Source organism: Aulonocara stuartgranti (assembly GCF_965226115.1).
Source record: "Aulonocara stuartgranti genome assembly, chromosome: 5".
Taxonomy (NCBI): domain Eukaryota; kingdom Metazoa; phylum Chordata; class Actinopteri; order Cichliformes; family Cichlidae; genus Aulonocara; species Aulonocara stuartgranti.
Window position 1 is genome coordinate 13985360 of NC_138943.1, and position 25232 is coordinate 14010591.

At 38.8% G+C, this 25232-nt stretch overlaps 2 protein-coding genes across 3 annotated transcripts; one reads left to right on the forward strand and one right to left on the reverse strand.

Annotated features, from left to right (window-relative positions):
• The first annotated feature begins 118 nt into the window (after positions 1-118).
• On the forward strand, positions 119-19025 carry ergic3 (ERGIC and golgi 3). Of its 2 annotated transcripts, XM_082532966.1 has the most exons (14): positions 119-317; positions 1892-1962; positions 2873-2960; positions 3063-3182; positions 4427-4523; positions 4616-4781; positions 5650-5707; positions 8123-8137; positions 10684-10715; positions 10872-10968; positions 14553-14617; positions 14778-14914; positions 15226-15281; positions 15401-19025. In XM_082532966.1, exons 1-14 carry the CDS (start codon positions 230-232, stop codon positions 15478-15480), a joined length of 1170 nt encoding a protein of 389 aa, XP_082389092.1. In that variant the 5' UTR covers positions 119-229; the 3' UTR covers positions 15481-19025. The 2 variants fall into 2 exon arrangements, with proteins under 2 accessions (XP_082389092.1, XP_082389093.1); XM_082532967.1 differs by lacking the exon at positions 8123-8137 and having other exon boundaries at positions 120-317.
• Positions 11339-13796, reverse strand: romo1 (reactive oxygen species modulator 1). Its single transcript, XM_082532972.1, has 3 exons — positions 13656-13796; positions 11890-12020; positions 11339-11592 (listed from the first exon to the last, which is right to left on the reverse strand). The coding sequence occupies exons 2-3, from the start codon at positions 12018-12020 to the stop codon at positions 11484-11486; spliced, it is 240 nt and encodes a 79-aa protein (XP_082389098.1). The 5' UTR covers positions 13656-13796; the 3' UTR covers positions 11339-11483.
• Positions 19026-25232: the final 6207 nt, after the last annotated feature.

Genomic DNA, 25232 nt, shown 5'->3' on the forward strand with positions numbered 1-25232 from the left:
TATTGTTGTAAAATGTATGCAACTGTATGTAAACCAGCGTGTCCACAGGTAGACCTTTGAATGAAGAAAACAAGGAACGCAAGGAGAAAGAAAAAAAATACGCGGCCGACGCTGATTGGCCCAAGCTTGCCCCTCGCGTGTCCCGGAAGTGAAAGTTGAGGGCTGGTGTGTGTGTCTGAAGGAATCTGTCGGTAACATTTTTTGTAGCGGGTGATTGGAGGTTTAGAAAATGGACACGTTAAATAAACTGAAGCAGTTTGACGCTTATCCTAAAACTCTGGAGGATTTCCGAGTGAAGACGTGGGGAGGGGCGACTGGTGAGAGGCTTTAATTTGTCACAGAGCAGCAGCCATTCATACATACAGCCTGTTAGCTGCAGCGGCTAACAACACAGCTATTTGCTTCATTTCTCCTGTCAGTGCTCAAATACAGTACACATGAATAAAGTTACAGTATTAGCATGCCTGTGGCAACTCAAGGGAAGCCGGAAATCAAGCAGAATAGATGCCGGTAATATTTACATTTCCGATAACAGAGTAGCGATGCAGCTAGCTCAAGAACAGTTGAGCATAAAGTGTGGGTGCAAATGTAGAGAAACCGGTTTAAAATCACACATTTTGAGGAGTTTGTGTCACAGGCTTTTTGTGAAGGACTTGTTGGGGATTTTTCATGATTTTACAAGACTGTTGACTAGTTTGTAATCATTCTCCTGTGGTTTTTATAGAGTAAAACTATTAATTCGAGAGAGGGAATTCAAGAGGTAAAAACAGACGTGAAAAGGCTTGAACTAAATTAATTATACTATGATGACAATAACATAAGAGATGGGACAAGCATCATTAGAAAGGTTATATACAACATATCTATTATAACGCCGTATGCAGACATTTGCTTAGAGACAGTCTTGTTATCATGATGTGTGAACTACAACAGTATTGTGTAGTTTGGTAGGAACTAAAATTGTGTAGAGGATGATTTATAAATAATGTGAGGTATAGTAGACTTTTTAGTCTTTTTGATCTTCCAACAGGGCTATTGTTATTTATAATCTAGGGATTTTTTTAAACTGGTGACTGTTACATGACTGTCAAAACACATTGTTTTGTGAATATGGAAGAAGAAGAGGGATGTATTTGTATCATCTAAACCAGGGGTGTCAAACATAAGAATCACAGTAGACAGAGGTTCGGCTCACATTTGGACCTTTGTGTTTTCCACTTTCATCGTTTTTCCTCAATTGCTAATTCATTTGATTTTCAAACAGTTTTTGCTTTTGCTATTCAGATTTAGGGACTGAAAACTACTTGCTTAGATTTAGGGAAAGTTAGAACATGATCCTTGAAAAAAAGAGCATTTGGGAGCATCAGTTCTGACTCACTGTTGACCCAGCGTGTCATTTAGTGATGCCAAAGGACAAGACCAAATTTCAATATCGCCTTGACACTGCTGCTTCACAGCAGTGCTAATCACTGTGCCACCATGCTGCACAATTGAGTACATTATGTATATTAAATGTATTCTGTAAATATTAAATGTAATGGTGTCAAAAAATATCTAGACCTAGATGTAGTTATTCAGCAGAAGATCTTTGACTCAGTACTATCCAGTATTCCAGCTGAGCTGACTGTGGTGTAGGCTAGTTTCTGAACTTATTAGTGCCATATTATGTATGTATATATGCAGTCTGTATATGCCAGAATTAGGTGATATATGAATATTGGATTACTTTTGGAAAGAAGGTACAAGTAACAATAATGCTGCTTCTTTTCCATGTTATTGTTGTACACGTATTCCTTTCATGTAGTCACTTGGTTATAGTTCAGAGTTTTCTCATTATACAGAAATGTGATATTGTGTGGTGTTAAAATGCATACTTCCTCTGTCTCTGCAGTGACTATAATCAGTGGTGTCATCATGCTAATCCTGTTTGTCTCTGAGTTGCAATACTATCTGACTAAAGAGGTGAGTTTATCCACTTTATTTTGATGTCCTCTTTAGATGGTGTCATCCTCCACCCTGTGAAATTAAACCCAACACCTGGCACACAAAGTAAAAAATAACAGGTTTTAGTTCCAAATCTGCTTTTTTACACTTGTTTCTGAGCTTCTACATGTGCAGGCCAGTGGTCTAATCAAACATGTCAGAAAATTCATTAGTAGAAATTTCACAATTATTTTTGAATGTGCAAATTCTAGATAATATTCTAGAACTAGAGCTAAATCTTTTCAGTAAAATGTAAGAAAATATTTACTGCCTTGTCTCTAAATATGATGATTATTTTTGTTCTTGTTCTCATATATGATACCAAACGAATACTTTTGGTTACAGCAGACAACTTAAGTCTCATACTGGGGCTTAGTGCAGTGTCTCAGTTTATTTCTCCTTGATAAAGTAAATTTCCAATTAAATTTCCATTATGAATGAATCCATATTTATTATCTGCAAAGAACCATAATCATAAATCTGGTTTCCTCTGATACCAGTTAACTGACACTGATGACGTGGTTTCCAAGATCCTGATTGTGTTAATTTTTTCTCCCGATGATTAAAGGTACAGACTGTGATGATAAAGATGGCCTGAAATACCTGTTAGACTGCTCTGATGAGTCTGCACATGTAAACAGTGAAATAGACTAAAAGTCTACACACACAAGTGTGAAGGACAAACAAAAACAATTTTTTTTCCAGGGTTTTCTCAGAATCTCTACTGTGTTTAGTGCAGAAATGAAGACTAACTTTCTGTTTCTTTGGTGTTTAAAAAAACAAAAAGCATCAGAGATAAATTGTTCCCTGACTGATTAAATACGTTTGTTTTTACTGGTGTTTCTGTTTTACGTGGATGACTAAGTTAACAATCACCTGTGCCCGGCAGGTCCATCCTGAGCTGTACGTCGACACGTCACGGGGAGACAAACTCAAAATCAACATCGATATTATTTTCCCTCACATGCCGTGTGCCTGTAAGTTCTCTTTTCTCAAGAAGCTCCAGACTGATGAAGTTAGCATGCTAATCATAACATATGTTAATGATAAAGACCTACATCTGCTTTTTCTCTTGGCAGATCTTAGTATAGATGCAATGGACGTGGCTGGTGAGCAGCAGCTGGACGTTGAACACAATCTGTTCAAACAGCGGTTGGACAAAGAGCTCAAACCTGTCACCCAGGAGGCAGAAAAGCACGGTAAAAGCTGATGTTACGCTCACCATTAAGGTGCTGATACTGCTCAGCAGATTGGACAGTGTGTGGAGGTGTGCATATTTGGTTTGGCAGCGCAGTGGATTAACAAATAATGTGATGATTTTTTTGTTAGATTGTTTTTGTTCAGTTTTTTCCTTTGTTTGTTTGCTTGTTTTCTTGTTGCAGAGCCTCTGCATTGTAAAATTCTCTGGGCATAGTTTTAAAACAGACGATGAGTCAGCAAACTCGTTCCATTTTCCTGCTTATTTTTTTTGCTTCTCAAACATAAAAACATTCCAGTGATCAACATGCATCACTGATACACACGTAAGATCTGTGACTTATTAATGTTTCCAGAGTCAGAAATATTGAGGAATTTTATAGTTTTGTCACTCCCTAAGAAAATTAAGAAACGTATGCTCACAAATCCAGAAGTCAAGTCGCTTCTCGGCATTCTAGTATAGAAAGCACCACTGACTGTGGGGACTTTTGGGAAATTCCTGTTAATGGAGCATCATTGGTCGACTGTTTCACTCTCACTAAGGTGGATATCTGTTATTGGCAGAACACTAAAAATGAAAGATTCCAATTGGGGAAGCACCACTTGGGAAAAATGTTTGCATGGAGTGTTTTTAATTCCCAGATAAAGGAATGCATGGTGAAACTTGTTGGGAGTGTTTCTTTCTTTTATTGTGCCAGGAGAATGAAAGCATTCTGAAAATGATTTACAAAGAGAGTGTCTTACAGTTCTTTGATGTATAAGCTCATATGTATTTCTTCTATAGAAGACCTCAGTCAACAATACTGTGAATGCAGGAGGCACCGCTACTTAAAAGCTGTTTGTGGCTCTTATAATATGGGAGCAGTTGAACCTTTTGTTTTGCTTAGATGCTGCTCAGGTCTGTTCTGATATCAGATTTCAACTTGAGGATGATCAAGGATGATCAATTGGAAATATTTGTCAGTTTCATCTGTAACTTTGCTTATGTGGTCTCATTATTAACCTCAAAATACAAATATATGAAGATGACAAGAATCTGTACAAAAAGAGCATTTCTTATATTTTTTATAATATTGTCATATTTGCATTACTGACAGGATATTGGGTCTCTTTACTGACATATATATATAAAAAAACACACAACTATGTAATTTAGAAAGGGTTTATCTTCCTCAGAGTTATGTGCTGAAGTAGGGATGTTGTTTGGCTGCTAATCATCATGATTATTTTGTGTTTTATTGTTCAGAGCTCGGTAAGGCTGATGATGGCGAAGTGTTTGATCCCAGCACGCTGGACCCAGACAGATGCGAGAGCTGCTACGGAGCTGAAACTGAAGATCTCAAGTAAGACACAAACACAGGCTGCTCTTTCTGTCTCTGTTTACTGTATGACCCTGTGTTAACTCGCCTTGGTTCTTCTTGGTGTGTGTGTCCAGATGCTGCAACACCTGTGATGATGTGCGCGAAGCGTATCGGCGGCGAGGCTGGGCGTTCAAGAGTGCAGACACCATCGAGCAATGTAAAAGAGAGGGTTTCACTCAGAAGATGCAGGAGCAGAAGAATGAAGGCTGTCAGGTTTACGGCTTCCTGGAAGTCAACAAGGTATGAAGTCTTACACGTCATCCTTAATAACATGGCAGGGCTGTCAAAGATCAGCAGGCTTGTTATCTCTCGGGAGGACATCCAGTGTTCAGAACGAGAATACTACTGAGATGAGTAGTCATCAGTAGTATGTCATACCTGGGATGACACAACTCAGAAAGTCTCAGAATGATACACAACTGTGTAACTTTATGTTGACGTAGCTGGTTCTTGTATTGCAAGATCCAGAATTTCCAGCCTATGAAGAAACTGTTTTGAAAGTTATTAATAGACTTACATAAGTAAATGTCACTCTTATTTGTCTGTGTGGCTTTTAATTCGCCGTTTCCTTGAGCACCAGTTTCAGTCATAAGCTGGCCTTATTTGCCTAATGCAGCAATGTTGTGCCCTGTTATTGGGACCACTGTGTGGAAGATGATCTGAGATGATCTTTGAGCAAAGTTAAAATATAACAAGATAATATTGAAAAAAATAAAATAAAATTTTGTAGCGTTTTTGCAAGAAAGAGTTTAACAGGAGTTTAAAACTCACCTCTTTTCATTGGCTTTTAGAAAGGTTTAATTTATTTGTTTATTTATTTTTTATTTGATCAGCGAGGTGTTTTACGAAATTGTGTTCTATTGTATTTTTATCTGTATTTACTGTACAGCACTTTGGTCAGCCTTGGTTGTTTTTAAATGTGCTCTATAAATAAACTTGACTTGACTTGACTTGACTAGGAATAATATGTTATAAATGTAACTGCGGTTTAAACAAAAACTCCTTTGCAATGCTATCACTTGACATTTTTATCAAAGTGAATTTAATAAATGGATATATCTATGTATACATATGTCTCATGTTTTGTGGTGGGGTTTTTATGCTTTAGGTGGCAGGAAATTTCCACTTCGCTCCAGGAAAAAGTTTCCAGCAGTCTCATGTCCACGGTAAGCTGCCACTCCATTCAGCTCACAGACACACCTAACCAAAGGTTTTTAACACCCTTAGTTTATTTTTATTTTACTAATTGGCAGAGCTTTGTATGTAATTATAGTCAGAAGCCCAAAATACCTTTAAAAAGCCAGAATCTATAGAACTGTTGGGATCTAAGATAAGTACAAAGATTCTAAATAAGAAGCTTTTTGATGAATTGATGTTTCTATAGGCAAAGACACCCAACATATTTTATCACAGACAATTCAGCAGTGATCTGAGACGAACACTGTAGTCTGGAGTGTTTCACCTGGATTTCATCACTGCGCTGTTGAACGACACCTAAATTAAACAGAAAGAATCACTGTGACTATATTTTTCCAAATAAATTTGGAGTGACTAGCAGACAAGTTTATGACGCTATCATAAGGGTGTTTATAAACCTTTGATGGGTATGTTTGTTCATCAGTCTCTCTGTCTGTATTTATTCATTTATCCAGCCATCCATCAATCAAATGTCCACATTGAGCCACACATCTAAATCTGTTCATTAAAAACAGAAAATCATGCACAATAAGCTTGCTTATTATTTTACATTTTGAAAAATGTAAAATAATAACAATAAATATAAATCATTTTGGCTTTAGTATTTATTACTTGTGAAATAAATATGACAGCAATTTGTCACTATTCAGACTGCTTTGTTGAGAACTGATTTTAGCTCAGTGATGAAGATTTTGACATACAGTAGCTGGGATTGCTACAGTGCAGTCAGCTGATCGTGTCTACCAATACAGGATCTGAGACACGGACTCACCGGTCAGCGGATACAAAATGTAAATTTAGGCTGGTTTTTTTATTTTGAAAAAGGCAATGGTCAGTGTGTTATATTATCTAAAATCCATTAAGTTCTGAAATCTTCAGTCTTTTATTTTGAAAAGGTTTTATGATTTCACAGGCAGAAAACAATACATTCTGTTATTCGTGCTTTGCAATTAATGGAAAGAGGTACGAGTGACACTGCATGTCATTCGTGTTGTTTTTCATGCATTGCCTGGGAGTTTGACTGAACCCACATCAGGTTTTACAAAGCTGACTGCAGTGTTTCTTGATGGGGGTCATATTCTGTACTCAGAGGTTTCTCTTTAGAAGATAGCTGAACTTTGAGTTTGTAGATAAACCAAAGTTTTTTTCTGGAGCTAACAAAGCTGTTCTGAACTGTTCGTAGCAAGTTTATTTCAGCCAAAGTGCAATTTTCTCATCATTTTACCTCTCACATAGTGTTTGTCTACATTTTTATTCCTTTTATTCATTTCTTCCTTGTGTTTCTGTTGTGTTTGCCATCATTGTGTATGCATTTTGCTCATTATTGTGACTGGAAGTTGTTGTCTTTTTTTGTCTGCCTGCTAAATGTTTCCCTCATATGTACAGTCACCCCATGAGGTCTAAGACACTTGTTGCTATTTATGCTTTGACTGGTTCATTTAGTAAAATTGCTTATGTGTACTATCAGGATGTGGAAGTTGGACATCTTCAGCTAAGACACAATAACAGTGGGTTAGGGCATTTCTTATTCTCATTGATGACTTAGACCTCATGGAGTACCAGAGCAGGAAATTAACAGTAGCCAGCTACCACATGCTAAAAACATTTATTTTTATTTGGCAAATCTGCCACAACACTACTTCTGATCTGACTCTAAAACTGTCTGAATACCAAATTTAAAAGTATAAAGAATGTGTTTTAGTAAAAACCTGGCTGGCTGGTAAAACAGTGAAGGAAGCTGACGTTTTACTGCACTTTCCACTGTTGATTTTAGTTTCCTATCTGGAACATAAAACACTGACCTTTGTTCTTAAGTTGCTAATGTGAGATCATGACTGAATCTCAACGGTGTAATATTAAATGCTTATCAGAAGAAACAAGAGACAAGAATCACTTGAGGACTGTAAGCGAGGCTGTGGCTGAAATAAACCAGCTTCATCCTTACTCTGGTCCCAAATCATCTCCAGCCTGGACTGACCTTAAACCCTCTGTACTGTGTGTGTCTGGGACTGCACAATTACTCCGACAGGATACAAACTGTTTTCTAAATCACAAGGGGCTCAAACCTTTTAGAGCTGACAAATATAATCCTCCTCAATTGGATATTTTTTTGTGCTGTAAATCTCAAGCTTATAAATCAAAATGTATAATGGAGTTAAGCTTTTAATACTCCTAAACAGCCAAACCACAAACACAAAGAGCTTGTTTTCATTGCCTGAGTTAAGTTATTAGTTTCTTAATGCTATAAATCTAAAAATATTAAGCATAAAAACTCAGTTTGTCAAAGTTGTGCAGCCCCTACTGACATGCCCAACCACATTAATGTAACATGGTTTGCTGTCTACCTGCATTACTATTGTGACTCTTTTCTCTTTTTTCTGTAGTGCACGCTGTGGAAAGTAAGTCCATCCTTTTTTGCAGATTTTATTTTTTTTATTCTTTTGAAGAACAGCTTTAATGCAGTTTATTAGCCTGGTTATTGTTACAATAAATAGTTGCACATAATGAAGAACACTGCTCAAAAAAATGTGGGGAAAACACATTAGCTAAAGACACCCTGAAAAACAAAAGTGAAAAAGGCTCAACCATTTTTCCAAAATCAAACCCAGGACCCAACACATCAGCATGAGGTCTGACAATGGGTCCAAGGAGTTCATCCTCATACCCAAGGGCAGTCAGGGTGTTTTTGCCTAACCTGTAGAGCTCTGTGTGGCTTTTCTGGGCCCTTTCCATATTTGCCACGTGTGCTTAGCATGTACTTGCTCTCATCTGTGAAAAGCACAGGCCACCTGTGATGGGTCTGCCAAGTATGGTATTTTATGGCAAATGCCAGTCAGGCTCCACGGTGCCAGGTAGCCTGTTTTTGATTGCCTGGCTAGAGACATTCAGACCAGTGCCATGCTGGAGGTCATTTTTTTAGCTCTGGCTGTCATCATCCTGCTTCATCACAAATTAGCCGACACCGGTTCTGCTGATGGGTTAAGGAACTTCTATAGTCCTGTCCAGGTCCCCCAGAGTAACTGCTTGTCTCCAGGAATCTCCTCCATGCTCTTGAGGCTGTGTTGGGAGACGGCCTTCTGGCAGTGGCATGTATTAATGAGCCATCCTGAAGGAGTTGGGAGTACCTGTGCAACCTCTGTAGGGTCCAGGTGTCTCCTCATGCTGCCAGCAGTGATGCTGACTCTAGCTAAATGCAACACTAATATAACAAAAAACTGTCAGAAATGAAAAAGATGGGAAAAATGCTAGTGTCCTCCACCTGTAAGACCATTCTTGTCTTGGATGTTGTCTCATTGTTGCCCCTCTAGTGCGTCTGTTGTTAATTTCATTCAAACCAAAGCAGCTAAAACTGGAGTTTTACTAACTTGATGATGTTCTCTGATTAAAGAAGTGTTCCTTTAATTTTTTGAGCAGTGTACTTACTGTGAATATATATATATATATATATATATATATATATATATATATATATATATATACCTATGCTATAATTAAGCAACGTGATGAAAAAGCAGGAGCTAAAAACACAAGTGTTGGATTTCAAGGGGAGTGTTGCTGATGGGTGTTGGGGAGTCCGGCTGCATTTGTGTAAAGCCTTTTGTTACTTCTAAGGGGACCTATTATGCCTTTTCTGATTGGCTGTCATACACGTGTGTGTGTGTGTGTGTGTGTGTGTGTGTGTGTGTGTGACAGTATATACTGTCATACACACACGTGTGTGTGTATGACAGTATATACTGCTCCACTGGTGGACGCTCTTATTAAACATGGCTGAACTTTAAAATAATGAGGTCAGCACACAAGTAATGGTGTGAGACAAAAGATCCGCCTTCTAAACACTCAGTTTCACTTTTTTCCCCCCTACTGGCTTTGTGTTTAGAAATGGGGGATGTCCCTAATGTAGTCCTTTTACTTTAGTTGTGAGCACAACAGGCTTACAGGGAGCGGGAAGGGAGAACTTCACAGAGAAGGCGAACTGAGGAGTTGCACTCAGTATAAGATGAATTATTTTTGACTGTAAATAATGCAAAACTACTGCAGTAGAGTCCAAGAAAAAAACACATGGAGCAGGAATAAAGCAGAATCGGCTCCCTTTAAGTCAGCATCATCTTTAAAGTTTGAAAATGGAAAGATTGTGTAGGTTCAACATAACTCGACATCTGTAGACTGCTCCTCTTCTTTGCTTGATGATCGAAGCTCCAAGTTACATTGTGTATAATAATGGCAAGCATCTGTGGACCTAACATTTCTGGTCTCTGTGCTGTTTTAGTCCCCTGACTGTGTATGAGAAGTAAAATTTCAAATTGATCAAATACATAATGGCACCTATTATACTGGACCAGGCTTACAGCTTGTATAAGAAAAAAAAAAGGTATTTTAAATATGCTTTTCTGAATTAGAAGAGGTATTACTTTCTTTTTTGTCATAAGATTTACTAAACCAGTACTTTTATTACTGCACATACAAGTACTAATTGCAATAAAGGGGTAATACATTACTGCTAAGCATGTGGTGAACTCAAACCTTTGGCGTTTGCTTTAGAGTTTGCCCTGATCAGCTTCTGCACTGTGCAGCTGTCACTTGTTTGTGTGATTGTAGTTCTTCCAAAAAGGTGACGAGTTTGTCTGTGGAGCCATTGTAGAACTTGCTGCTTGTCAGTCCCTCTAAATCCAACCTCCTTACCATAAAAGTGCCCTAAATTTATCCCATTTTAGATACTCCAGTATTTGACAGATATCTACCAACTCTGGAATGAACTTTTGTGCCAGGGAGCCACAGATTCATCCACAAATTGAGTCAAACAGCTGAACAAAGGGGCACTACTCAATCACACAAGCTGATTTGAACACATTTTATTTCATTTACTACACATGGCCTGTATTTGCATTTTTTTTTTTTTTTACTTTTTAGTAAGTGATTTAAAGTGGTTTTGTTTCTTTTGCAGTACACGACCTGCAGAGTTTTGGCTTGGACAATGTAAGTAACATTTTCTTGATCATTTCTCATAATACATACTGCAAGTATGTTACAGTCCAAGCTATCTGGCTGTTTCAGCAGTGAAATTTTATGCTTATTTCTAGTTACTCAGAGAAATTTCTGAGATCCGCTAACTTGTAATCTCTCTTTCTACAGATAAACATGACCCATCTGATAAAACACCTGTCGTTTGGTAAAGATTACCCCGGTCTTGTTAACCCCCTGGATGGGACTGATGTCACAGCACCACAGGGTGAGTGATACAAGTTCTTGTTTTTAATATCAATAGTGCTGCAGGAGCAGCCTGGCACTTGCTCTCAAACGATTCAGGGTTTACTTCTCAGATTAATGTTTCCAAGTTGGACTAACCTGTCAAACAACTGTTCAGTGACAAATTGATCAACTCCTCCAAACTCTTAACTGTGGTTAGAGATGTGCCATTTGTGAACTTCCAGGTTTCCGCTCATGTTTAAAATAGAAGGTTGGCTGGTAACCGAAAGAAACCAGCATTGATAAGAAAAAGTATTTCCCTGTTGTGTCACTGAACTAAATATAATTACTTGTGTTACAAATTGTTTGTTTGTTTTAAAGGCATCAAAAAGTAAATCACATGCCCCCTGAAAACCATTTCACGAATTTGAACTTTTATTGACAAAACTAGACTGTTGGCTGAGAACATGGCAGCACTGAATGGACAGAAAGCTGTGACTGGAAATAGTTGAAGAGTCTCATTGTTGAATATTTGTATATAGGTCTTTCCTCTTGTCTTCAGCAGCGAATACCCATACCAATGGCCATAAAAGTGCCGAACGTCCCTCCACTCTGCATCATGGTCTTTCCTACTCCTCCCATGAGCTCCCGGCCACGCATGCCGATCCTGGAAAGAGAAATAACAGTCTTACTTTTTATTCATGTGACCTAGAGTGAGACACTCCATATTTAGCCCCAAGATTGATACATGTTAAAGCTTTCATTTCTTCATCTAGTTGAAGCAAGCAACATTTACACCAAATTTAAAAATTCCATAAAACACATTTTTAATAAGATTCTTTTCAATTATTGTAGCAAAACATCTTGATGCACAAAATGCACTGTCTGTATTTACCACTTAGAGCAGCACAATACTGTTACATCTTATATAAATAGTTTGTTCCCACACCAAATTCAAACCTACCTGAGACAGGAGAAAGTACCAAACATGGCACCAGCAGCCATTCCTACTGCAAAACCCATCATGAAGCCCATTTTGACCCGATCAAAACAACTTGGCTGGGTCTGGCCATATGGACCTACAGCCACCGGCATCTACAGAGGATTGCAACAAAAAAACAGGTTAAAGACCAGCTAGATAAATTATCATCTTATGTATTTGTTCTTATTCAAAAATTGTAAAACAGACCCTCTGGAATCCTTAATTCACTCTGTGAAAAGCGGCTTGTGGTAGGTCTACAAATGATGACTTGTGAGATTATAATATTTTCTAATTTCATCAATATTAGCTATTTTATCTGCAGAAACAGTGGCAACAGAAACACTCCAGATTACAAAGCCATATAAGTAAATGCACTACAATTACTAAAACTTATAGCATATCATTTTTGTTGACCATTTGATTAGATTAACCAATGCAAGTTCTAGATTGCAACTTATGATTCACCATTTCTGAAACTCAGGGCTGATTCTAGTATTCAAATGTTTTGTCTGATAAAGCTATTCATTCCCCCTTTTTGCCAGGAGAAAAAGCACTTCAGTACCCAAATACATGAACTGTTCAAGATGTTTTTTCCTCATGTTAGCCATAAAAATGTAAACATCGTGAAATAAATCTCAGCCAGCGCTGTCAGTAAACGTAATCTTCTTGGCAATATCAGCCAACAATATTATCCCCATATGAGAAAATTACATGTTGGGTTGTACTCTTCTGAAGAATATTATTCTTTAAGTGGCACAACCAGGGCTTTGAACTTTACTTGTGAATTCAGGTGTCAGAGGCTTCAATGCCTCTGATTTATGTCAAAATAGAAAGAAAACTAGTGCTAGAAAAGCAAGATAACAAATAAAAATAGTACAGTATATAATAACAGATTGTATTTATGCACAAGAATGATAACAAAATAACTAAAAATTGTGTTAAAGAAGAGTAAAGATTGAGATTGTATAAGAGTAGTGCAAACTGCATTAATATAAATCTAAGAATAGCTGCAAGGATGTAGGTGAGCAGCTGTCAGGGGTAAATGTTCAGGTTGAAGCTTGTAAACAATCTCAGATCACTGCAGGGTCGTCATTACAGCTCACAAAGTGCGGCAAGAACCTTGTTGAGTTTTTTGGAATGAAAGTATTCAAGTATAACAATTATGTACATTGTGTTTTGGGTTTCTTTGCCTTAAGGTCACAGAGTTAACCCAGTGATCCCAGTTGTACACGCGTTCCACTACTCTGCAGTTACCATCAGCAATTAGTCGTCACCCTTTCCAGCTGTGCGCATTTCTGTATGTTTACTGACTTTTTGGATATACTTGTGCATCGTTGCCAGTAAATATTATAAAAACATACCCGAGATTAATCTGTAATTTAAGTCACTCAAGTTAAAACCATTACAGCTTAAAGACATTTTAATCTGTTGCCTTGACTCGCATTAATACAAATCAGGTCGTAGACTTACTCTGTTCCCTAGCTGGGATGCTAGGCTAATGTTAGCTTGTCCATAGCTTGTCCATGCGTGTTAACGTTTGCCGTTTAAGGGCGCTTATGTAAGCAAAGATAACAAAGGAAAGTGTGGTCTCCTTTTTGCGAAACCTGTCAAATTCACCTTTTTCTCTCCGTGTGGTTTGTTATGTTAGCTTAGCATGCTAACGTCACCTGTGGCCTTGACAGATAGACGAGGCCTGGTCCCACCGACTGTGTGATTTCTAAAAAGAATGACTCCGAAGTCACGCTTACCTTTAATTGTGTGTTTAAAACGGAGGGGGGTTTTAGATTTGAAACTTCAGGTTTCTCGTGAGTTTGAGCGCAGCTGCTTTTAAATGCCTTTCAAGCAGACCTCCATAACCGGATAGAGGAAGAAGGAAAAGATAGAGGAAGGTTATAAAGAGCTACAGTAACGTGGAGGGGGGAGCAAACAGCGCCATCCTGTGGTTGTGTTTTATTACAACATTTAATAAAATTTTCCCATTTATTTCCATTAAGCAGCTAATTGTGTGAATGCATTCACACTATTGTGTTCTTTAACACATCACTGTTACTCCTTTGTTTTAAGGTCAGTTTTTTAAAACCTGTGATGTAGATTTAATCCAAATTTAAATAATATGTTTTGAGTACAGAACCCCCTCCTGTAATTTTCAAGATTCTGACAAAAAGCTTTACTAATCAAAAACATTTTGGTTCTTTGGGATATAATAATGGATTTGCGGTTCCTGGTCTTCCCTGTCCTTAGTGCCTGTGATCCAGAAATCAATCTTAGCAGCCAGCAGAAAGTGTCTCATTTCCTGAGGTATAGATGAGAAGTGGCACAAAGCTGAAATATAAAAATATTGTCAGGAGAAGGACTCTTCAAACAACTAGTTCTATGCATTCATTTGAAGTTATTTGACATGCTGTGATCCAGCTTTGTAAGCTTCACTGTGTGTGTGTGACTCTGTTTTTAGGGTTTGTCAGATTGTACTGTGTTGTAAACTGAATTAAAAATAGTCCTAAATATAAAACATGTCATGAACACTTGTTTTAATATCTGAGACAATAGAATAGAGCTGTGGTTGGGTTTGAAGTCTAGATTTTTTTATTATGTTTTTTAATGTGACTGCTTTCATATTTTAATGGTAAAAACGTTCCTCCTCACAGCATCGATGATGTACCAGTATTTTGTGAAAATTGTTCCTACCATCTACGTGAAAACTGACGGCGAGGTTAGTCGAACTGTCTCTTTATGTTTACTCTTCAAATGCACCAAAAGCATAATATGTGATTTTAAGAAGTTATTTAATTAAAAAAAACAAACAAACACATAAATTACAGCCTGGATTACTCAGGTTTTTGTTGTGTTTCGGTTTTCACTTTTTTCACCAGGTGGTAAAAACAAACCAGTTCTCAGTGACCAGGCACGAGAAAGTGGCCAACGGGCTAATAGGAGACCAGGGGCTGCCAGGCGTCTTTGTTTTATATGAGCTGTCACCCATGATGGTTAAATTCACAGAGAAACACAGGCAAGTTGTAACAGTAGCTTTCATTATTGCTGACCGTTTTTCAAACACGATAAGTTTTTACATTGTGACTCTGCCACAATGTAAAAAGGTCATCTATAAGACTCAAGCTACCTTCATAGGCCGCATCCTTCGAAGGACCCGGCCTTCACAGTCTACGTGGGCCGGGTCCTTCAAAGACCGGGAAGGCTGTAAGTGCGAGGCTGTGAAATGGGGACGGTCTAGCCTTCAGATAGGCTGGCGAGAATACCAGGATATCATTATGTATTTTTTGCCAAATCTAAATACCAAATAATTTCTCTCTCGCTGTTCAGGTCCTTTACACATTTCCTAACAGGAGTTTGTGCCATTATTGGAGGAGTATTTACAGGTCAGTGGTGCTATTTACATATGCTTTGTGTTATTACCTGTGCAATAAAATATGTATATATTATTAAAAATGTAATCAAACTGTGTCTCTGTGTTTATCCTGCCTCCTGACCTGTGCAGTGGCCGGTCTGATCGACTCGCTCATCTACCATTCAGCTCGTGCCATCCAGAAGAAGATAGAGCTGGGGAAGACATCCTAACAGCGCTCCCCAGTGGCCTCCACGGTGCAACACAGACCAAGACAATGACAGAGCCAGAAGGACAGAGAGAAGAAGGGCAGAAAGGTGGAGGGAGAAGTTTGAAAGCGGGAGCACAGCTCTCCATCTCTCTGTCTTCTCTTAGGTCGAGGGAGAGAAATGCAGAGAGAGACAGAAGTTTTAAATCGTCCAGGTTTTAAATTTCTCTGCCTCTCTTTTTGTTCTTGAAAAAGTCTGGAGAGGAACTTGCGCATTTTTGAATTTTCCTCTCCACACAGGACAGAGACAGAATCAGAGATTGATTTTTCTGTGATTGATTACAAGCACAGCAGCAGATGCACACCCAGCCTCCGGGGGGAAAAAGGACCTGCGCACCGGTCCACTGTCAGATCACTACACCGAATGATTGTTAGAGAATCGTGGTTGACCCCAGTGTCTAGAGGAATAAGAAAGACAGGCCATCTATCACTTATTCACTTCATGTAACCTGGACTCACTGATGACATTTTATAAAATTGAAGCTCCAGTAGGCCTTAAAAGTCACAATCATGTAAAATACAGTTCGTGGTCTTGGTCTTCAAACTTTTTGAGATTACAAACTCATTATTTTGGTTATGTTTGTCTTATTTTATCTTTCTTACTCTCAGCAAGTTCCACAAAAAGAGCTAAACCAACCATGCTCCATTGCTGCCAACTGGCTGTTTTGAATAACAGTTGTAAATCAAATGAATGAAGCTAACTAACCAGCTATTTTAAGAAGTAACTGGGCAGTTGGGTTTTTTTTTTTTAGTATTTTGTATTTAGATAGTCACACATTTGTTGCTTTTGGTCTTTTCAAAAGGGATTTATTACCAAGAAAAATATTAAATTTAGTCTGACTTGCAAATTCTCATCACATGTTCCCTTTATGTCTGTTTCTGTACAAGTGAGAAGATGAATTTAGTGTTTAAATATTGCTAAAATGTAATTAACCCCTCTGTCCCTCCAAAAAAAAGAGTCACGCTAACACCTAGTTGATTCCTGAGATGCACTTTCCCAGTATATTAGTTTCAGTGTTGTTCCTGTGTTGAATGTCTAAAAGTTCAAATACAGCGCATAAACAAAATGTCCGGTGAAAAGATGAAAAATGTCATTTTCACCAATTTATTCTGGCGATGTGGCCTGCAGGTCTTTATCAGAGCTCGTATAAATACCCTGGCCATGTTATAAACCAAGCAAGACCTGAGTGGAGTAAAACACAGGCGTGCTAAATAGATGACAGAAATGTTTCAGTGTTGTATAAATGAAAGCTGTGTAGCCCAGCCCTCAATCTGTGTGTAGCTGGGAAAAAACGAAATGATAAAATCAGAGCACTACAAATATTCCCACATAATTTAAAGACACTATGTAAAGACGTCTGATTTTTCAATCTGCTTTTTTGAGTTGACTTAAAATAGCCTCATGTCGGTGTCCTCCATCATTATTCCACCATCAGAGACAGCTGTCTCAGATACTCACCCCTCTTTCGGCACAGCATTAGAACTATTGGAATTGCTGAACAATAAATAAATTCAAAGACGTGATTAAAATTTTTACTTTCTTGCTAACAGTTATAACATTTAATGCCTCAAAACTATTACTGGAAGTTGAAGGAGTCATTAATTTAAAAATTCTACATATGGCGGCTAAAAAACAGATGTCAGGACTGATTCTCTGCCCACCTGATAACCGAGGAGGGAAAACTAATGGGGATTGAATAAAACTCCCTCGGATTTACTGCTGGAATATTTGTTTAATTGCACCGTTTCCATCTGTCTGACTTTCATCAGGTTTACACACATAGGGACACTATCTGAGTCTGAGGATTACTGGTCTGAGGTTAGTGTAAGAACTCGACGCTATGACATCTCACCGGGTTGGAAAGAAAATACAAAGATGAATCACAATAGCTGACTGGTGGTCTGTGGTTCTAATGACACATCTTCCAGACTGCACTCTACATATCCTCCTCTCCTCAGCATTCCCTTGACCGTTTTAGTCATTCAGCTTTCTTTTCCCCCTAAACCTGAACAGTGAGATTTGGTCACATGACATTTTATAGCGACTGTCAACAGAAAATTGTTGTAATTCGTTTACGGTTCTAGAGGAAGTTGCCTCCCTAGAGGCCAAAATGACCCCTGACTCTTCCCATAATGTGACTTGGAAATGAAATCTTTCCCATGATTTTACCATCATTTTTTGTTTTCGGGATATGTGCAGATGCACTGATCACTGCCTCAGGAGAGGGGCTGAATCCAACAGTTCAACACTTTGAACACAAAAAACGATATTCTTGAATTAGAATACCGAGGGAAGCGGTTGATTTGCTGAGGTTTGTCTATTTCTCTCATACAACGGGGTAACTAAAAATAAATCTGCTCACTTAGACTGCGGTTAAATTATTGTTTGTTTGTGAAATGCGGATGTTAAAAATTTGGTGCAGCCAGTAGCTTTAGATGACGATATTCCTCCTCATCCTCGTGACCCGAGTGTTATTCTCACCCAAAAGCTTCAGTCATTAAATGAGAGGGGTCAGCAGGCAGCTTCAAACCACAAGAAGAGAGCGTGTAAATGTTGGGTTGAGTCTGACTGTGTTCCTGACTCACATGTTGAGTCACCATGTGGTGTCCAGATGTTTCTGCCAGTTTGAACTTCGCCCCTGTTGTTTATTCTGAAGATCATCAGACTGAACCGAAATCTGGGTTTGAAATCGTTGGTTTGGAAACGATCTTTTCAGGCTCGGCTTACATCAATGATGAACAATTTCAAGAACATGCTGTGAGCTTTTTTGAGCCTTGAGTTGAACTGAGGTTTTAGTTCATTTCATAATTTTGGGGGAAGACCAACTTTCAGTCCAGTGTTGGGTATCTTTAGCTTTAGATTCTGCAGCTTGGAACTGGGAATCAGAAGCTCTCCCTCCTGCTGTGTTCAAGGAAAGCTGGAAACCCTCAAAGTCTCACTGGACCTCTAAACTCAAAGTTCAGTTTTCTGTCAATGCAGTGTTGGCCAAAAAAAGTCAGTTGCAAAGTCATTACCAGATTTCCTCCCAGTATTGATGTTTGTTTATGCAAATAACTTCTTCACAGTTCTTACTTGATCAAATCTCATCAAACTGTCCAAGTTTAAACTTGTTCTCAAATATGGTTCAAGTTATACCCACCTTCTGTTTTAACTGTTCCACATATTGAGTCATGATGGTCTTAGGAGGACGGCAAAACATGGTGTGAATCTGTGACTGAAGCTCATGTCAGTGTGGTGGGTCCTGCTTGTTATGACTGTATACTCTAAGGATCTCTCTGTGTGTAAAAGCTTCTGAAATCTGGTTGATTTTGAAAGATCCCGGTTGTTCTCAGTTGTTGATGGTTGTTTTGTTGCACCTTTTAACATCATAATCAGGGGCAGGGGTCGTGTGTGTGTGTTTGTGTGTGTATGTGAGAGAGAGGGAGAGTGACAGAGAGAAATGTATTTATATTTTGATTGTCCTCAAACAGTTTTTAAAATGACAGACAATAAATGTTGAATACACCAGCTTCCACTGTGTGTGGGTTGTTGTTGTTGTTTTTTTTTTTTTATTCCATCCATCCGTTTTCCTAACCTCTTATCCAACTGAAGGGAGTGGAGGGATAGAGTTGATGCTAGAGGCAGGGTACTCCCTATACTACACACCCCCACGTCCACAGCCAATTTAGATCTAACATGCGCGGAGGACGCCGGAAAGCCTAGAGAGAGGGGACGGTGCCAACACTGCATCACTGTGCTGGTTTTAATATTGTAATGTAATCTTAGTACAATCTGTACAATTAATCAAATCAAACCAGAAGCAGAGTTTGGATCTTTCATAGGGAGCTATTATACTTATTTCCAGCTCCATGGTTTGGTTCTTGGACTCTAGATTAGCTTTACATGGTCAACAGTTCAAAATAATCCTTATTTATCTTATGCCTTGGTGTTCTTGTGTGGAGATCCTAAAGACAAACATGGGCACAGCCTCCATGTCCGAAAAATTAAACCAGTGCTGAAGTGTCTAAAACTTGCATCCTATCTGAAAGCCACCTGATGGTGATAGCTGTGGTTCCAAAAAGACTTCCTGTCTTATAGAAGTCTATGGGAAAGTGGATCTTATCTTGACCTCTGTTTGTTTATGGGCTCAGTTACTCATTTGAACTCATCCCGAATGAGAAATTAAGCCTGTTATATAAATTTTTGTCATACTATGTTTAAAAAATGGAGGATTATCTGTGCTATGAAACACTCAATGGCTAATGATTTGTCGCATCAAACTGTTTGCATGTCCAATTGAAAATCTCTGAATCCCTGCATTAGCCCTATGACAGGCTGCAAGGACTCAGAGATTGGGCATGCAAAAAATTTCAAAGGATTCAAACCAGAACCTGTGAAACCAGTAGGTGATGGAGCTACATCCATCTTTCATACCATCTGTGGTGCATTTTCTCAGATTGTCCTCTGAAACAAGCTGTTTTACCTCCCTCTCCCTTTAATCTGGCTTTCAACTAATTGGCTGTCAAAGACATCATACAGGGAGATGAGCAGAACTAAATATCTGAAACCGAGTCCTTAGAGCTGAAGCCTGAACTTTTGGTGGGTATGCTTTGCTTGTACATAGACTGGCCTCCTTATTTATTTTTGGCCTTTATACATTAATTTGTTTTGTTTTATTTGGGTTTTTTTTTTAACATTTTTTTCTTAATTATAACATTTTGACCCCAAAGTAAGGCAAAAGCCTGGAAGATGCTCAAGACACACAGTGCTAAAGCACTAAATTACTACTCCTGAGATTTGAGCATCTTATATTTGGCTTGCCTTTATCATAGCAGAGCTGGGATTTGTGACTTTAATTGTCCTGCTGAATTATTATTTTTCCATCTTTACATAATAAAGTATTAAATACTTTCCTTCTTATTTCTTAATCGGCAGTAGTTACATCAGCCACTAGATGGCGACTATATACTTCAACCAGTCCACTTGTTTCAACTGTCCACACACACACACACACACACACACACACAGAGCGATGGAGCATCTGAATGAAATTACAGCTTGCTTGAGTAACTTCCTGTGTGTGTGTGTGAGAGTGTGTCAGAGCCACGCAAGGCTGAGCAGTTCAGTGTTACAGTCCACAGACAGTAGTTGGATACTGGAAATATAACTGTGTCTGGGTCATAGTGCTCTGTGAGTGATATGAACTCAGTCGCATGTACCTAATGAGCCCCAGAGGAAACAAAAGTGCATATTCAAGTTCATAAAGCCCTGCCTCAGCTGTTGGGTCGTGACTTTATGTGGGGTCATTTCCCATCCAGATGTGGTTGTAAGAGATTTCTACCCATGACTGTGTTTTTGGTGAAGATCTGTGAACATTTAAAGCAGTTTCTTAATTAACTCAACTGTTTTTAATGAACTGATGATCTTATTTTAAATTGCAGAGTTTTTAAAATTATTTTTTTCAAGTTTTCTATGACAAACACAACACTGCAGCCTTAAAAGACTTGCTTAGTGCTTAACTGTTTGAAGTATTATGTGTTTAATAGTATTTTTAGGGCCAACTTGATCCAGACAGCCGAGAGCTGTATACTTAGAACAATATGGTCCCCCGCGACCGTGAATCGGATAATCAGAAGAGAATGGATGGAGGATGTTATCTTACAATATTTACTATTCTGGCTTACCTGCTTTCTGTCTTGGGCGGTCGAGACATCAACCTGAGGCCATCTTTGGGTTTAAATTGAGGGACGATGTGACACCTGAAAGGTCTTAGGTTTAAGGCGTTGTTGTTTGTGTTTTCAGGCTGAATTGTCCTGATCTCTGCTCCCTGGATTATACTGAAAAGTAGCTGTTTGTTTCACTGATGTCTGCCTGGACTTCGCATGTGTTATTGGTGCCCTTGTAATGTAGTATCTGCATGTGTCAGAATAAATTAATGAATTAGAGGGCGCATTTGAGCCCAACATTTGCCCTGATGGTTAAACTGACATCACATTATGCCCAAGTGGATCCTCTCAGACTTTTGGGCGTGGAAAGTCCTACACTGGTGTAAAAAAATGCTTGAAATGAGCACAACCTTTTAACACTGCATTAAGTGCTGCTGTCAAGTCAGACTGGTTTCTGAAGAGGGTTCAGAGGTCAGGTTTGACTACAGCTCCTGGTGCAGTTGCGAAATGTCAGCAGCTTAAGAGCACTTACAGCTGGTGGCACCGTGGATGTAAAATCAAGATAAGTTTAGGGATTGTTTTCAGGCTTTGATGTATTATGTTAGGTTGAGTTTATGGCTGGCCTGGGGTTCAGCTTGTTTTTATAGTGGGTGATTTGCGGGTTTTGGCTGTGGGTCAGGTAGTAGAGCAGGTTGTCTGCTAATCTGTGTGTAATTCTGTGAATGAGATTTTTAGTAAAAAGGTGATATTTAAGTGCCAGGTTATTTACCACTGGTCAGATGTTGTCAGATGACCCGCAGTCATAATTTTTTTTTATTGAAAAGATTAACCTTTGGTCACTTTTTGTTGTGCTTTAACACTGTGATGGCCCATTGCATCTGTGATTTACTTTAAGTCATCTGAACTCTTCATAAAATAATCCCCTCTATCCAATGATGAAACATTTCTATCCTGGCAGGAGTGGTCTCTTCCATGAATTCAAAAGCCCGATCCACCAGACACAAGGGATTACTAAATTGTTCGAGTAGGCGTGCCCTATTTAAGCATCCAGACCAGCATCATCAAAACACCAAATGCGGGAATATCTTTGAAAAAGTGGGCTCCGTCCCTACAGCAGAGATTCAGACTTTTGGAGAATGCTCCTTTGGCAGGTTGTTTTTATTAGTCCTTTATTTATCCAGGTACAAAATCTCATTGAGATTAAAAATCTCATTTCATCTCAAGTCCTGCATCCACATGTGGCTCTGAATCACTTTGTCAGTAACTTTCAGAATAATCCTGCCAGCTCAGAGATAATCTAAGACAATCACATGACCTTTTAAAATATGTATTAATGTAGCTGTTTATTTTTGCAATTTTCCCCCAAAAAACAAACAAACAAAAAATTTACCATGTGTGCATGGTATTGCCATTTTTTTCAGTGCAGTTGAAGGGTTGAGCTCGGCCGTTTTCACACTGCAACTCCTCATCTGCATCTCATCTGCAATTTGAGTTGAAATGACAGATCTGGCATATATCCTACATCTGTCTGGATCTCATGAGGAAAGAGTGAAATTTTCATACACTCTAATGTGTTGGGTAATGTTATGAGTTTCCTGCAAACTCATTTATGTCCCAATACTGAAATTAAACAGGCCAAATAAGCTGTTATGATACTGTAGAAACGTTTGTATTCATCTGTGCACTTTTTCACATACTTTTTCAGTGTGGATGAAGTCACTTGAGGTCTCCACTTGCTGGCAGTAAGTGCTATAACAGCATTTCCACTGAGGGAACAAACTAACTCTTACCCAACTCGTCTTTCTTGCTCATGTGTGATTTATTATTTGTGAAGTCTGAGAACAGATTACAACAAATCTTCTTAATTAAACACCTACGCGCACAGTACCTCATACGGTGTCCCACCCTTCAGCACACACCCTTCTGTGGCTGTGAATTCACATGCTGTAAACCCCTCGCACACACACACACACTCGCACAAGCACACAGACACATTTTATGATAACCTTAAATTATCATTATCGACTTTTGCTCATCTTCACACACAGAGACAAAAGGTCAGACAGAGTTTGCGTGTGTTTAGGGTATTTTGTGGCTTTGGAAATGCCAGATGTGTGCTGCGCTCAAACTGTAGAGGCTGGAACTGATTAAAAATTGAAACCTTTTCTGCTAGTTTTCTGTCTGTGGGATTAAGCAGCAAAGATGAGAAAAAGAAGAAATCTAACTTTAACCCTGTAAAGCCTGAACCATAATGTACCCCTTCTCTCACACTGTAGTTGCTGGAAAAAGCTCCAGCCCCCTCATGACCCTGGATAGATGGATGGATGCATGGAGGTTTTATTTACATATTTTTTGCTAAAACTGGCTGTTTTGTGTATTGCATAACAATATATTGTGCAATTTATTCAGGTTTTTTAATGGAAAATTATAATGTACAGGTCTAGAAACCACATGTATAAAATATGACACACTTGACATTGCAGGGTTAAGATATTTCAAGCAGCATGGCCTTATTGTGGTATTGGAAACAAAGAAAGAAAGAAAGAAAGCAGCTTTAGCCTGCCTACAGCTGCTGTGCATCTGCAAGATGCTTTGCAACCCACTTCTACCCCAGCTCACCCTTTCATTATACCTAATTAAAGTATGATCTGTTGTCAGTGAGGCCTGATTGGCACTTCCTGCTGCCTTCACCACTTCCAGCTTCCCACATATAAACATACAATGACAAGGAGCTCCCAGGCCAGAGCCATGCCATGTATGCCCATGTTACGAACCTGCATTGTATGTCTTTGTTTTGTGCAATCAAGCTCAGGAGTGACTGGTTCCAGCTGGAGGACCCGCCCATTAAATGGAGGCTGGAGCACTGCGGCGAGAGAGGTTCTTGTGTTTCTCCCAACGTCCAAGCAGTACACCTGTGGCAGCCGCTGGCTGCGGTCACTTGGTGACAGTTGAGGAAGTGGAGTGGGTAGGAATGAGCTGCCGTTTCTTTTAATCACCCGTTTTCTCCTGTTTTTGAGTAAGTTAAGGAGGTCATACTGTCTTTATTCAGTTATTATTTAATCAGTTTAGCTTTGTTTTGTTTATTATTTTGGTGTTGCCCGTTTCCCCCTTCCTATGTGTGTCCCGTTTTACTTCTCTTTGTGTTTCCTGCTTTATTTTGAAAGTCTTGTGTTTCCATGTTCAGTGTGTTTAGTTTTGCTTCCCCTCTGGCATCATGTTGATTTTTATCAGCTGTGTTTCCCCAGGTGTTTCCATTTCCCTCTTTACCTCTCTCTTGTGTCTACTTTTGGGTCCACACAGCAAACACACCAGCCCACCAGGTAACATTTTCATTTCCTTTAGCCCTCGGATTATTGAAAACACCTCAGATACGATTCAGGAAAAATTTCCCAGATCTGGAATTGTACAGAATGTTTTGTAACAGTCAAGGGAGTAAAGAATAGAAACAAAGAAATTGGTTGAAACAGAGTCTGATTGTTTTGTTTAAAAAAGAAAAGAAAAAAAAGGAAAAAAAGGAAAACTGTTCTCAGTCGCTGTTATTCTAGAAATGATCTCATTACTTCACTTCCATTAAACCATTATGTCTCCCACCCTGTGTGGAATGAAAAGGAATAGTTTTCTCTTTTTTCTGCCTTCCCATTTCCCATCCTTGCAGCTTCCAGAAAACTGACGCATGCACTGGAATGACTTTATAAACAAATGAGATAAGATTAAATGTTACTGTAGAACATCTCCCACTTCTGCTCTCGCTTACCCTTAGATTTTCTTCTTCCTCCCTCTTCGGGGAGGTTTGCCTGTGATCTTTAGACTGTGATTATCAAGTTTGACTGCATCAGTGATAAAGTGGACAAAATTCCTGGAATAGTTTGTGTGCTGTGGTCACTATACTTCAACACTTCCATGTACATGTAGTGCTTTTTATAAGCTATTACAAGAACACATTTCCAGTAAAATCTGGAAAAGTGGAGTGTGGCTCATATTGTACTGTGACAAAAAAAAGAGATTTTGTCCTGCTTTATTTGGCGTAGTGCTGCAGGTTTCTTTCTCAAAACACCTTCACCACTTTCTCCA